This window comes from Urocampus carinirostris, chromosome 10 (genome assembly GCF_059441175.1).
Source record: "Urocampus carinirostris isolate Australia breed hairy pipefish chromosome 10, RoL_Ucar_1.0, whole genome shotgun sequence".
Taxonomy (NCBI): Eukaryota; Metazoa; Chordata; class Actinopteri; order Syngnathiformes; family Syngnathidae; genus Urocampus; species Urocampus carinirostris.
Window position 1 is genome coordinate 22,121,382 of NC_142358.1, and position 14,526 is coordinate 22,135,907.

General features: G+C 40.5%; 1 protein-coding gene across 1 annotated transcript in view; it reads right to left on the reverse strand.

The window, feature by feature from the left end:
• ankrd13b (ankyrin repeat domain 13B) overlaps positions 1-14,526 on the reverse strand; it is a 70,402-nt gene that overhangs the window by 34,088 nt on the left and 21,788 nt on the right. Inside the window, exons 2-6 of the mRNA XM_088345544.1 lie at positions 11,608-11,743; positions 9,096-9,220; positions 6,440-6,485; positions 5,557-5,700; positions 3,164-3,404 (exon numbers count right to left, since the gene is read on the reverse strand). Coding sequence (XP_088201670.1) covers positions 3,164-3,404; positions 5,557-5,700; positions 6,440-6,485; positions 9,096-9,220; positions 11,608-11,743 — 692 coding nt within the window. The remainder of the gene's footprint in view (positions 1-3,163; positions 3,405-5,556; positions 5,701-6,439; positions 6,486-9,095; positions 9,221-11,607; positions 11,744-14,526) is intronic.

Sequence of the window (14,526 nt, forward strand, 5' to 3'; positions counted from 1 at the left end):
CCTTTGAAATGCATGTAAAGAAAATTACTAGAACCGCTTTCTTCCATCTTCGTAACATTGCTAAAATCCATTCAATACTGTCTCAGTCGGATGCGGAAATTATAATTCATGCATTTGTTACCTCCCGTCTCGATTACTGTAATGCACTACTCTCTGGTCTCCCGAAGTCTAGAATCAAGTCTCTTCAGCTGGTACAAAATGCCGCAGCGAGGCTTTTAACTAGGACAAAAAATTACGATCACATAACACCGATTTTGGCTAACCTGCATTGGCTCCCAGTTAGCCTTAGATGTGATTTCAAGGTCCTCTTAGTATTATACAAAATCATACATGGACTTGCTCCCTCTTATCTTTCAGATCTGATTTGCCCCTATGTCCCGGTCCGAAGCCTACGATCTGAGAGTGCCGGTCTTCTGGTGATCCCAAGAGCAAAGAAGTGTTCTGCTGGTTCGAGAGCGTTCTCCATCCGGGCACCGGTGCTGTGGAATGCTCATCCCTCTGAGATCCGATCTGCAACCTCAGTGGAAATGTTTAAATCTAAACTTAAAACTCACTTCTACTCCATAGCATATGAATAACCTACTCTTCTCGTCGGCTGAAAAATAGTCTGTGTAATATAGTGTAATAATCTGTGAAGCCCTTTGAGACTCTTCGTGATTTAGGGCTATACAAATAAAAATGACTTGACTTGACTTAACAAATATAAGATTGGGAGAATGTTGATGATATTTACACACTTACTTTACAACTAAAAATTAAGTTAGGGGAACTTTAAAGCAATGGTTCTTTACCCTGTTTGAGCTACCAAAACCCCACCAGTTTCATATGCACATTTACGGAACCCTACTTTCATGTAAAGTAAAACATATATTTTTCATGAAATATAATTTTGTATACTGGAGCACGAAACAAACTGTGCAGAACAAAACTGACAAAGTATATTAACTCACAAACTACTTCACCTTGGCAAGTGCTACCCGGATGTAATTTTCAGAGTAAAGTTCCTTTTTGTTGTTTTTATGCTAAGCTCGAAAAAAGATTACAGTGGAACCTCGGTTCTCGACCATAATCCGTTCCAGAGCCCTGTTCGAAAACCGATTTGTTCAATCACCGAAAACGTTTTTCCCATTAAAAGTAATGTAAAATCATTTTAATCCGTTCTAACACCCTGAATGTTTACCATGAACGTAAACATGAAGCTAACCCAGGCTAATCGTACGTTCGCCTTAGCGTAATCTTCCGTACGAAAGATTACGCTAACATGAACATGTAGAAATTAAAAAAAGGATTATGAATAGGATTTCTTACCTTTGTGGTGGACGATGGGGAGAGAAAAATCATCAAAAGTTTTCGACCTCTTCCAAAACTTGCGGCAGTTGCTTGCTTATAGCGCTAACTTCCTTAGCCGCATCACTCGATTTCACAGCCTCCTTATTCTTTACTATCGTACTGATAGTAGATTTAGCCATGCTGTATTCACTAGCAAGATCGGAAATTCGTACACCTCTTTCATATTTAGCTATTATGTCTTTCTTAAAGGCAATAGTTGTGCGAACAACTTGTCTTTTTTCACCTGTCCTGCTTGCACCGACCTTCTTCGGAGGCATAATTAGGGGCTAAAACACCCGTACGCCGCTCAGCATCGCACCCTAGCGTACCAGCGTTAAAACTCAGATTTTTTGACCGGACAGCGAAGCAAGAATTTCTCGAAATTTTGGGTCGAACACCGATTTGTCCGAACTGAGAGGCGTTCGAAAAACGAGGTTCCACTGTACTCGCAAAAATATGTTGTAACAGATGGTATAAAAAAACTCCAAGGCTTTCTTAGCAATAACTGGATACTTTTCCATTTCTTTAAACCAAAGCGTTGAAGGTGTTGTTCTAAAGAGTTGATGTTGAACTTGGTTCTGCTGAATTTCAATGATTTTGTTGAGTTTTTCATCATTCACATCTGCTGAATCATCATCAAACGTGAATGGCCGTCTCACGCATGCTGGGTATGAGGCCCGAGCAGGGAAGTATCTGGCAAATTGCTTGTTTTAGTTGAATGGGTACCGAAATCTCAACGATTCCAGACACATATTCAATCTGACACAGTTGTCAAATAGGGGAATGTTGACAAAGATGTATTGAACATATTATCCGACCACTTTTGCAGCCGAGGCTCCACCGAACCATGTGAGAGTGATTTACCGAACCCTAAGGGTTCGATCAAACCCGGGTTAAGAACCGCTGCTTCAAAGAAACGTACAAACAAAGAAAAAATTGTATTTTTATCGTTTTGCCTGTATTAGTTTGCATGCGCAAACTTGACAGTCTGATACTGGCGGTAAGCAGTCACGAGCGGTAAGCAGTCTCGGCTGGTCTCTTGTAGCCTCTGGAACTGCATGTTCTCCTACGCATGGTGAGCATGACTTTTGAAGGATTTTATACATTTGACTACAAAGGGTTTTATACAATTGAAAACAAGTTACATTTATTATGTTTAATGCTATAGTTATTTACTGACCGTGCCTTTATTCAATGAGCAGTGAAAGTTCAGGGCAGGCATAAGTGGTGGAAGAGATTGTTTACAGAACGGAACGTACTGCTGATAACATAATCAGCACATCCAGACGTTGTTGACGCAGCCGTTGTTTTGAGTACCCCAGACATCGGGACGCTCGTCTACGAGATGGTGAAGCCCAGGGGGCTTCCTTGGCGCGCCCATGGGAGGAGTCGGCACGCCATTATGCGGGGAGAACATGGCCAATAGGAGAAAGCTAAAGGACTTGAGAAAAAGGCTTCCCAGAGACTCCAACGTCACTAATTCGTCCGTTTTCGATGGAGTACACTTAGTTAAATTGTTAGGGAAATTAAATCTTCCCCGGTGTGAAAATGTCAGCCTTCCTGTTCACTTTTCCCTTAAGAAACGAGCGTTTATAAATTGTTGGGTTAATGTAGGTTTGGTTTTGGTTAATGTCAGATAACTCATTCGAACAATTTGATTAACGGTACATTTTCATATTTAATTCCAACACTTTTGTTGAAAGAAAACCCAATTTCTCCAAGTAATTAGGCGCTCATATAAAGAGGTACCACCGTATTTCTTGTAGGTCTACATATCATAGTGTCCATTCTCAATATTTTGAATGGCAAACAGGTTAAAAAATGAGCATCTGACCTTTCAAAGGCAATGTTGCGGGTGTCCAGTTGGGTAGTCACTACTGCAGCCGACAGTCGGGCCGCCACCTGCTCGTCACTAGGCTGCACTCCCCCTAGCAGACCCAAACCGGCCGTCATAGCGCTGCAGGCTCCACTTCTCCCCCGACCCGGGGAGAGAGCCGCAAGGGACGAGACGCACAGAGTTTCGCAGAACGCCAGCTGCCTGTCATGGTCCACTTCGATCACTTCCGCATTGGAGTCTGGTTTGGGACACCAGGCCAATGGATGCATGGGGAAGTAAACACAGCGTCTCTCAGTGATTGTTTATCATTAAACAGGTTTATGATTACCATATGTTCTGCACTATAAGGCTCACCAGATTGTAAGGCACAACAACTAAATCAGTCTTCTGTCATATATTTTTCATACACAAGACGCACCAGACTATAAAGTGAATTAAATTGAGACTACAGTAAGAGCTACTGTGTGAATTTGTTGGGCTCTTCATTCACCCATGGCATGCAGGTACATATTATGTACATTTTCATGATTTCTGCGTTTTCATTCGAAGATAAAACATTCAGAAATAAGAACTTGGAAGATCAAATTTTCCACAGGTTGTAAGAACATGTATATGTTGAGAAAAGCATTCTGTTGTGATTTATATGTTATTTTATTTGGAAACCAACCACATACTATACACCAAAATGCCATGCACGTTATTTGGACATTTAGACATCCATTAAAATTCATAATCTTTGATATATCATAAACCTGGTATATTTTAATGCATTTCCCAGGATATTGGTAATTTTCTCTTCAGTGCCATGGAGTCAATTTTAAGAAAAGAAGATGTTTTTTCTGAGTGTTCACATTCACACAACTACACCAGTCGGTGGCGCCAAAGCCCAAATAATAGTAGTTTGCAGGCAAAATTAACAAGTGAAGTTTTTGGGGAAACTGCTACTGACCAAAAATGGTTACATATTGAAAACAGTTTTGTTGTCACTTCTTGACGAATTGAAAGCTATAATTAGGACATTTAAAACATTCAGCTACAAATTTTATTTATACGTATGGACAGTCCAGTTAGTTCTCTTTATGGTCACTTTTAGGACTTGTACTGTCCTCATGGGCAAGGAGAATAAGTACATAAATATCTAAAAAACTATGTATGGATAGGTCTGATGCCACAGATTATTTTGAGGGGTTGACTGAATTGTTACACTTCAAGTTCACGTCCACTTTCACTGCAATAAAGTGTGCAAGGTTTTCGGGGAAACTGCTATTGTATAGATAGGTCTAATCAGGCCATATGAAATATTTGTGGAGAATGTTATGAATATCTTATATACATTTGACTATAAAAGATTTTAAACGATTGAATACAAGTTGCATTTAGTGAGTTTAATGCTGTAGTTATTTACTGACTGTGCCTTTATTCAACGAGCAGTGAAAGTTCAGGGCACCCTGGTAGGAAATATTGTTTACAGGAATGGCGGGAACGGGACGTAAGGCTGATAAGATAATCAGCACATCCAGACGCAGAAAGGCCCTGATGACAGAGGACGGCAGGCATTGTTTTGAGAAACGCTCTCCGTTGTTTTGAGAAACCACAGACATCGGTGTGCTCGTCTCTGAGATTGTGAAGCCCACCTTGGGCTTCGTTGGCGAGCCCATGGGAGGAGTCGGCACACCATCTTGCGGAAAGACGTGGGCCGAGAGGAGAAGGCTAGAAGACTTCAGAAGAGGCTTCACACAGACGCCAGCAACACTAATTCGACTAATTCGGCCATTTTTGATGGAGTGCACTTAGTTAAATTGTTAATGAAATTAAATCTGCCCCCATGTGAAAATGTCGGTTTCTTGTTCATATTTTACATCAAGAAACGAGCGTGCATAAATTGTTGGGTGAATGTAGGTTGTGTTTGGTTAATGGAGTCAGATAACTAATTCAAACAGTTTGGTAAACGGTACATTTTAATATTTAATTCCAACAATAGCAATGTTTACTGATTGATCAATCATTTCACGATCATTGCCCAAATACAGTAGTACAACCTTAAACCTCGTAAGGTAAAGCTGACCTATAACTACTGAACGCATTACCAATTGTATCCACTGGATTCTGCGCTACATAAGGCGCACCGCGTTATGAGTTGCTTTCCCAATCTGGGGTTTTATGTGCGCCTTATAATCCAGAAAATACAGAAGTACAGTTGCATAACTTTAGGTTTTGTTCCATATGTTACTCCTGTCTTGTGACTAAAGAATATCAGAATGTGCTTGAAAGACTCTGCCATTAATAAGTGAAAATGTCACTCTTGATAGGGATTTTCACACTGCAATGTCATCCTGACATTGACATAATCTTTCAGAGCATAGTTTGCAAATATGACCCAACATTTTTACCTTGTCCTTTGAAAATGAAGCTTCGGTTTCCTCTTTGCCAGGTCATCTGCTCAAATCCGGTGAGAGTCGTGTCGACGCGGAGGCACTGGCCGCTCTTCCAAACCCTGTAAGTGTCGCTGGGGCAGATACGAGACACGAGTGGCACTGAGGAAAGAAAAAAAAAAAACGTAGGTTATATAGAATACAAAGGAAGGAGTTATAAAATTGATAACATTGATGTAATGAAATATGTATAATAAAATGGCAGAATAAACAGTCAAAAATATCTACAACTTGGAAACTGGTCTAAGTGGAAGGAAGGAAGGAAGGAAGGAAGGAAGGAAGGAAGGAAGGAAGGAAGGAAGGAAGGAAGGAAGGAAGGAAGGAAGGAAGGAAGAAAGAAAGAAAGGAAGGAAGGAAGGAAGGAAGGAAGGAAGGAAGGAAGGAAGGAAGGAAGGATGGAACAAAAGAAGGAGGGAAGGAAGAAAGTGAGGAAGTAGGTACGTAAGTAAGGAAAGAAGGAAGGAAAATAGGAAGGAAGGAAGGAAGGAACGAAGGAAGGATGGAAGGAAGGAAGGAAGGAACAGAGGGAGGGCTGCATAGAAAGACAGAGGAAGGAAGATAGGAAGAACCTGGGGGAGGACTGGATAAAAAGAGGCAGGATGGAATGAAGGAAGGAAGGAACGATCAGAGGGAGGGCTGGATACAAAGAGGCAGGATGGAAGGAAGGAAAATAGGAAGGAAGGAAGGAAGGAAGGAAGGAAGGAAGGAAGGAAGGAAGGAAGGAAGGAAGGAAGGAAGGAAGGAAGGAAGGAAGGAAGGAAGGAAGGAAGGAAGGAAGGAAGGAAGGAAGGAAGGAAGGAAGGAAGGAAGGAAGGAAGGAAGGAAGGAATTGTATACTGACCCCAACTGGTAAACTCCCATTTCATCTCCACATAAAAGTCCTGGGCCTGCACAGACAACGAAACACAACGGTAAAAACAAAGCAGAAAACCTTTGATAAACTGAGAGTGGGCATGATAATGGCTTAGCCGGCCATTAAGCAAATGGGCAGACAAGATGAAGCGTAAATAAAAAGCTGATTCCTGCCAAAGGTGCCGTGTCTGGCACAGAGCGCTGTTTGTGTCACATATGGAAATTTATAAGCTTCTGATGGACCAGCAAGGGAGTGGGTGAGGAGCACTGTGTGATGATAGTGATATTTGAAAGTGTGTGCTTAAATGCATGTTGTATATGTGGCTTCTAAAACAAACACACGTACTATAGAAGTATAGAAAGGGTTGCCTGGACATGTTGACAGGACATTTTAATTTCTATTTGATTACTTTTAAATTAAATGTATTTTCTGTGGATTGGATGGACTTCTATAATTTGAAAATCTTGTTTTCAGAATATCAATAAATACAACGTTGCCACAGTTACTCAGTACTTGAGTGAATTTTTCACGAAGTACTTATTTCACTCTTACTCAAGTAAGTATTTGGATGACTACTTTTACTTGAGTAATAGTATTCTAAAGTAACAGTACTTTTACTTGAGTAAAATAATTGGCTACTCTACCCACCTCGGGTTCAAGCTCATATTTATTTCATTCATATGTACAATAAGTAGAAATTAAATTTTATTTTTGTCTAAAACCATTCAAAACGATTTGCATCCAGTTTACTGAGGTTTGATATTTTAGAGTATTTTGCTGGGTAGTCAAACAGGCTGCACTGCAAAAAAAAAAAAAGAGCCCATATCGACATTTTTAAACTCCATCTATCTTGTTCAACTTTATCTGAGGTAGAGTCGTGGGAGCAGAAGTAAAGAATTTCTTCTCCCAGCTATTTCAACCAGCTGCAGCAGGTCCTCCCAATCCAGGATTTCTACCGGAGCCCAAGTTTTGTGTGGAGACAAGCCTGACTACAGACATTCTCAGTCTCTCAAAATAACATTTAAAATGTAATTTTCTTATCTTGGGAAACAATATTTGTTAAGATTAACAACAGTTTGTGCTAACTGCTCAGTATGTCACGGTTGCCACAGCACCCAATTGGCCCCACTCGTATGTCACGGTTGCCATGGCGCTCAATTAGCGCCAGCTGCAGCTTGTTGACAATATTTAAACTCTGTCCTGTCAGTCTGCGAATCTCTGTTCTTACACGGCAAGCCCTTTTTGCCTGTCCTGTTTTTTTGCTCCTGTTTGTCTCCCATTACAACCTGTTATGATCTCAACCACGTCTGTTCTCCCGTCCCGAACAGCGATCCGTTTTTGATCTCTACCACGTCTACTCTCCTCTCCTGGCTTTTCAACTTGTTTCCGCTCTTTTTTTCCGTTCCCGACACCGCCATCGCTCACCATGGAAGTCCCACTTCCGCGTTCAGAGCAACCTGCTCCCCGCTACCAGCGATCACCGGATCGTGTATGCAATATTTTCCCTTCTTCCCAATAAACTGTGAGAAATGTTACGCGAGTGGGTCCTGTTTCCGTTCTGTTAATGACACAGCAAGATTGTTTTTTTTTTTAATAAGGATTATTTTACCTCCAGAAAATCCAAAAAGTTGGCCTCGATGGGCATTATCTAATTGGTTTAAGCGAGAAAAAAAGTCTTAAAACAGGGGTCTCAAACTCATGGCCCCCTGGTTTCTGGCCCCCTGCTGTAATATGGAAACTAAATGTTAAGCCCGGGTTTACCCAATAGGTAGGGGCTCCAATTTGGGGACCGATTACCACGCCATGATTGACATTGAGGTTTTGTCTGCCCTGAAATGTGATTGGTTAGCTACTTCCTGGTTTGAAACCCGTAGTAGTGCGTACATGTCACAGACTATAAATTTCAACAAATTACCTGCTACAATGAAGAATTTTTAACAATATATTAGCAAAATATTTTGTTGAAATTGAAACGTGAACGAGGGTTGAACTGAAACTTAAAGAGCAGTAGATGCACATTTCTCGTCACTTGATGAGATTTTGCTTCAGAGCCAGAAACATCATTATTTTATCTATTTATTACACCTCGGTTTATTTATTTTATCGTAAACTTATTTTTTTTTTGTAGTAAAAAAAGGGATATTTGGAGTCAGTGGAATGCATTTATGGGAGTTTTTCTTTTGGAAAACCCGAGGCAGCCCAAAATCTAACTTTGTGTGTTACATCTTATTTTTTTAAAAATAAAACAAAACAAATCTGGTTGGTAATTCAAACATTATTGCCATTTTGCTTATCTATTCCAGCCAATATTAGTTAATAAAAAATAAAGACAGTAAGGCTGCACAAGCAGTAAAAAGACAGCTACTAAAAGTAAGAGAGCACAACATGCAAATGCATAAAAATCAAGAAAAACATGTAAGACTAACAGCAGCAGTTTCACAACACTTTGTTCCCCTCGAGGCCTCGACGTGTAATTTATTCATGAGTTTTGAAGAATGCTAAGAATAGTCGTTTTTTCATCTGAAAATAAACACGTGAAATCAAATAAAAATAATATATTACTCAAATCAAAGCATCATCGCTTCAAAGCCACTTTTGATGTGCAATGTTTTTGTTTTCTGCTTTTGTTTGTGTGAAATCTCACTTGGCGCAGTCGTTCCAGCAGGATGGGGATGCCCGCCAATCGCTTGGCAGTCCTCTGGTAGTCACGGTAACGCAGGATAAGACGCACTAGCTCCGGATCTCTGGTACTGACCGCCTCCTGAAGAACTGTGGGGAAAAAGGGAGGAAAAAATAGTGCCAATCAAGGCCTCATCAAAAATTGATAGCCGAGAGCAGTTTAAAACAGCAGGCAGAAACCGAAATGGGTCAAAGGAAATTTGGATATTATAACAAAGCAACAGGGCATTTCTTACAAGTCATTAATCAGGTACCCAGCTTTTCTTAATTTGAAATCGAAAGCAGTTAACAAGTACAGAAAACAAATTGGGTCAAATATCGTGACTTGTGTGTTTTCTTAAACAAATTGCGGACAACCAACTATGCAGCACATAATGATCAAAATTGAATGATGCCAATCGACACCTTTCCAACTTACGTCATCACCGGATCAGCACAGGATGCGTGTGCATATTCATCCAAAACAGTGGGAGTGGCAGTATGAGTTTGAATAGAGCAAGAGAAGATTTGTATGTTGAGTTGCATTTTTAGAGTTGCAATTTACAAAAACAACATGCCCAGCTGATGTGTGTGTGTGTGCATACATCAAATAGTTCAGAAACACAATTTACTTGCAATGCCCAAAGGAAGCAGGTTTTTTTAGAATCACTGTTGTAGGAGCCTGGCTGCAAGTCATTGAAAAAACTAACAGGACCAAGGACATCATTAACCATGCCTGCATTTGTGGTGCACATTTCAATTCTGGTAAGTTATAATGGAAATCTGGTTTGGATTTACTTGAAAGCCAAATACCTTAGTAAGTTTAAAGGGATCATAAAAGATTCTTATTTTTCAATCAGGCACAAAACGCGTAGTGTTCCTCCCCATAATAAGATATGTTCCAAAACATTCCACGCGCCATGGATCTCGAGAAATTAACTTGACGCTGTCCCCCCCCAAAATTTTTTTTATAAAATAATGTCAATTCGCTGACAAATTCCCTTCAGATTTTAAAAACCCTTAAAATTAGCAAATTAATCCACTGTCAATTTGTTAGGTAACAATTTGTTAGGTAAGATATTTTTATTATTTTTAGTTAAATGATCGAATTGTATGCGAAAACACATTTAGAATAACTTAAAATGAGAGAAAATTCCAATCATTAAGATTGATGCTATGCACCTTTTTTGGGCCATGGAGGAAAGGACCACAATATTTCAAGTTAATTTTTAGTCACGTCACTAAAACTACATTAAAGGAGCTGTATGGAATTTGAAACTTGTTTACTCTCTGCTGCCATCTCTTGGCTTACAGTGGTTTTGTTTGTTTTTGATATTCTCATGTTTCAAATCAATTTTAATAATCAATCATTTTAATGAATTCATTCATTTTAATAATTCATTCAGTCATTTAAAGTCATGATCCCAGCCTCAGTCAGCTCATTCATGGTGCGCATGCAATACGAGCATTTCTTAGACGTGCTCAAAAAAAATGTTAATTTTATTGTCATGTTTTTGGAGGTTTGGGTTGCCATTTGGGCCGACTTGAAGCAGCCCTCTATTTTTAGCCCTTTCATGAAACACTAGCAAAAAAATGCGGGAACGAGCGTGATATCACTTTCCAGGACTTCCCCAACCCAATTTCCTCGAACCTAATGTGTTCCACGGCTCTGCTAAAAGTAAGATAAAGGCAGATAGGCCTAATAAAAAATGAAGCATGTGAGCTTTCTGTTACGATTACCCATTGCTCTCACCAATGCCCGCTGGTTTGGCGCCAGCTGCTGCTCGTTTCCTGATTGGCTCCCCTGCTATTTAAGCTCAGTCCTCTCATTCAATCCTTGTCACTCCCGTCAACAAACCTCTGCACTTGCAAGGCATGCATTTTGACTCTGTCCGGTATCCTCCTCGTATATTCAGTATCCAGTATCGATCCAGTCTGTCCCGTCCTGTCCGGTATCTTGCTCGTGTATCAAGTATCCGGTCTCCATCCGGTCTGTCCCGTCCTGTCCGGTACCTTGCTCGTGTATCCAGTATCCGGTATCGATCCCATCTATCCTGGATTGTCCGGTATCCTGCTTGTGTATCCAGTATCCGGTATCGATCCCGTCTGCCCCGTCCTGTCTGGTATCTTGCTCTTGCATCCTGTATCTGATATCGATCCTGTCTGACCCGTCTGGTTTCGATCTCCTCTGCCCCTGGCTTCCTGTTTTCCCGCGACTGACTTCTCTGTCTCACTTCTTCTGCCCAGCGATTGCCGAATCGCTGGCGTTTGTGTTCTCGCGCATGACTGCCCCGTTTCCTTAAGATAAAGCTTGGTGTGAAAACGTAACGTGTTTGGTTCCACCGTCTGTTCGGGTTCTGACACTTTCTGAACTCAGTTGGGCATTGTTAACACATATGAAAGAGACACAATGTTCTACGCTCAAATTTTTGAGGGCACCTCAAATGACACTTAAAGGTGAAGCAAATCAAACGAAAGTTATAGTAACACACACTTACCAGTCCAGCCGTTGCGGTTCTCCTTACTGACATCAGCCCCATACTGCAGCAGAACTCTGGCACAGTCCAGGTGGCCCAGTGTGACAGCAAGGTGGAGAGGCGTTCGACCCCGGGGATCCACAGACTCTAAATCAGTCTGGGTAGCAGGGGTAAAAAATGGAAGGTTAGCGAGGACAGATCAAAGTGACGTGATATTGAATACTTGAAATCCTGTAAATGCATAACGATGTGCCTTTCAGAAGGCGGGTGTGAATGCAAATATAAAAAGAAACATCAACGAGTGGGTGACAGCATACGGGTAGATAGGGAGACGGTGACAGCTGCTAAATGATCTGTCTTCATGCTAATGATGATGCTGCTGCTTCAACCACTTATTTTGTTGGCTGCTGTTAACCAAGGTCTCTAATACTTTTAATTTATTTTTTCTCAAATACTAAAATAGAAACTGTGAAGTAAATCATCTAATACTTGTTATTCTGTTTTTCTGACAATAAAAACCGCTTATAATTACTGTAACATTAAAAGGGGGAAATTATAAGTACATAATTAATTATGTTTTCACAATTGCACGCCAGCAAATAGTATTATGTTATTTTGACTATAAGCCATTCATGTTGCATTCCTGGCAACACTACAGCTTTACACGCTAGACTGACGGCTTCTAAAAAAATAACCATTTGCCTTTTGCAAATGTAAACAACAAGAAACAAATCTTAACTCAAAGCAAGTATATTTGTCTACAACTACAAAACGTTTTGTATGTGAATAAATTGCTCCAACTGTCTTCTGTTTTGGTAAAACATTGCCACTTCCAGTTTCAAACAAATTATTGGTTGCGTTTTGCACCTAAAAATATTCAATACAATCTACCAATTTTTAATGTCAAAATGTTGGCATGGATGAATGATGCTGTTCTTTGATACCCTCACCCCTCCTGGCCCCCCTGCTTTTTGTAATCAAGGAGATTTAACAAAAAGAAAAGGCTCATGGTAAGACCTTTTAGAACAGGTTGGAATTTTGTATCTAAGGGTTTGGTAGAGTCCTCTCCTGTTCTCCTTGCAAGTTAAAAAAGAGAGGTTTTGGATTTAATCAACATTTAAGGGGACTTTGCGCTGCTGTTAACATCCATGAGTACTTCCGCAAACATAAGCATATTGAGTGCGATGTCATTTTCTGCCCATGCGGGACACTTTTGGCGTTCTCACAGGAGATCAATAGAATCATACAAGTCGCATTTAATTAGAAATGTGAACAATCTCACAAAACATCGGATTTCACCCAAAAATCAGAATTGAGGATGAAGCGCTGCAGTGTCTACCTAGCCTATGTTAAGCCAGTATACAGCTAAGTTCACACTTTAAAGCTTAATGCTCAATTCAGATTGTACCGGGGTGAAATCTGATGGAAAACACTGAAGTTTCAGTTTCAGGCCAACATATTTTAGTGAGTTCATTCAAATTAGTTTATCTGATGCTGGTTCACCAGTCCCCGATGAGAGACAGCATGAATGGAGCTCTGCTTTGACAAATCACCTTGGCAATTCGGAAGCCGAGGGCGACATTTTTTATTCCCCCTGAACTAGAAAACTTATTGACCCTATGCCACATACGTGACCTAACCAAATGACAACGCAATGACGGACGGCAGTAAACCGTAGTTAACTGTACTCACCGTGAGCGAGGCCAGTAAACAGTAGCCAACAACAACAAAAGTTATACAATTTAACACAATCGGAAATGACTAGTCAAACGAATACTATGCAGCCTTCAGATCAGGTGGGTCACCTTGACGAAAAGCACAAAGAGCGTTTTTTAGAGAAACCTCGGATAGCCTAAGCAGGGCCAGCTACCGACCCATGCCTTCTTTCTCTTGACATGTTCACAGATCTAATCAAATCGTCCAGTCTGCCTGACTTCAGTCTGCCAGATCTGTACTACTATATTGTAAATGGAGTATCCCCATACACTGGTGCTGATCTAAAAGCTCATAAGAGTCTGGATAATTACCAGTTCTTTGTGGCTGGTATGTGTTGCTGAAACCACTAGCAGAAAAACAGCAAACTCACAGAATAAAAAAACCACAGTACCATAGAAAAGAAACTCAAGGGTCTTCCACCCAACCAGAAGAAAAATATTTTCACATCCTTTTCTTGAGGCCAAGTCCTGACACACAAGAAGCTGTAGTCCTCTCCCCTCGTATTTGTACGAAAGATGATCGCGGCTTATCCCCTCGCTGTAGTTGCATGAACGAAACGATGAAGTTAAGAACTCTCAAATGATCACAAGAACCCACTGACAAAATTACTGATATAATGGAGATTTTAATATTGGTCCCTTACGCCCAGCCCTACACCAGGCTATCAATAATACAAATGTCCATTTTAAGTCCACATTTTCTTCCCATTGCAACACCACTTTCCTTTGTAGCCCTCTGCTTTTTCAGTACAGAATAGAAATAGATATAAGGCATCCCACAGAGTGACAATAATGATTCAGCATATGCTGTTCATAATCTGATGACCAAACCTACCCCATTTACAATTCAAGTTTTGTCCTATCCATGAACACCAGGCTTAGCAAGTTTTCCAACACAAAACCCCGGCAACAAACATCTTTGGGTTGAATATTTTCACAGTCTTTGAGACAGAATGTGATGAAAATCCAACCATATGATTGCACCCAAAACCCAAAAGGCTCACACGTATTCACATATTTCAGCAGTATAGCCTGAAAACTGTTCAATTCAGAGCGTGTGGAATGGTTATAAAGTATTATCAGTAGCCTATCAAATAAATGTCTTTTGATTTAAAGTCCATAAATTAAAAATGTATCTCGCCTCAATGAGCAGAAGCATTTAGCAGGGAAATTCAACAAAGAGGCAGACTTTATGAGTAGCTTCCGGAAGGTTATCTCAAGAGTA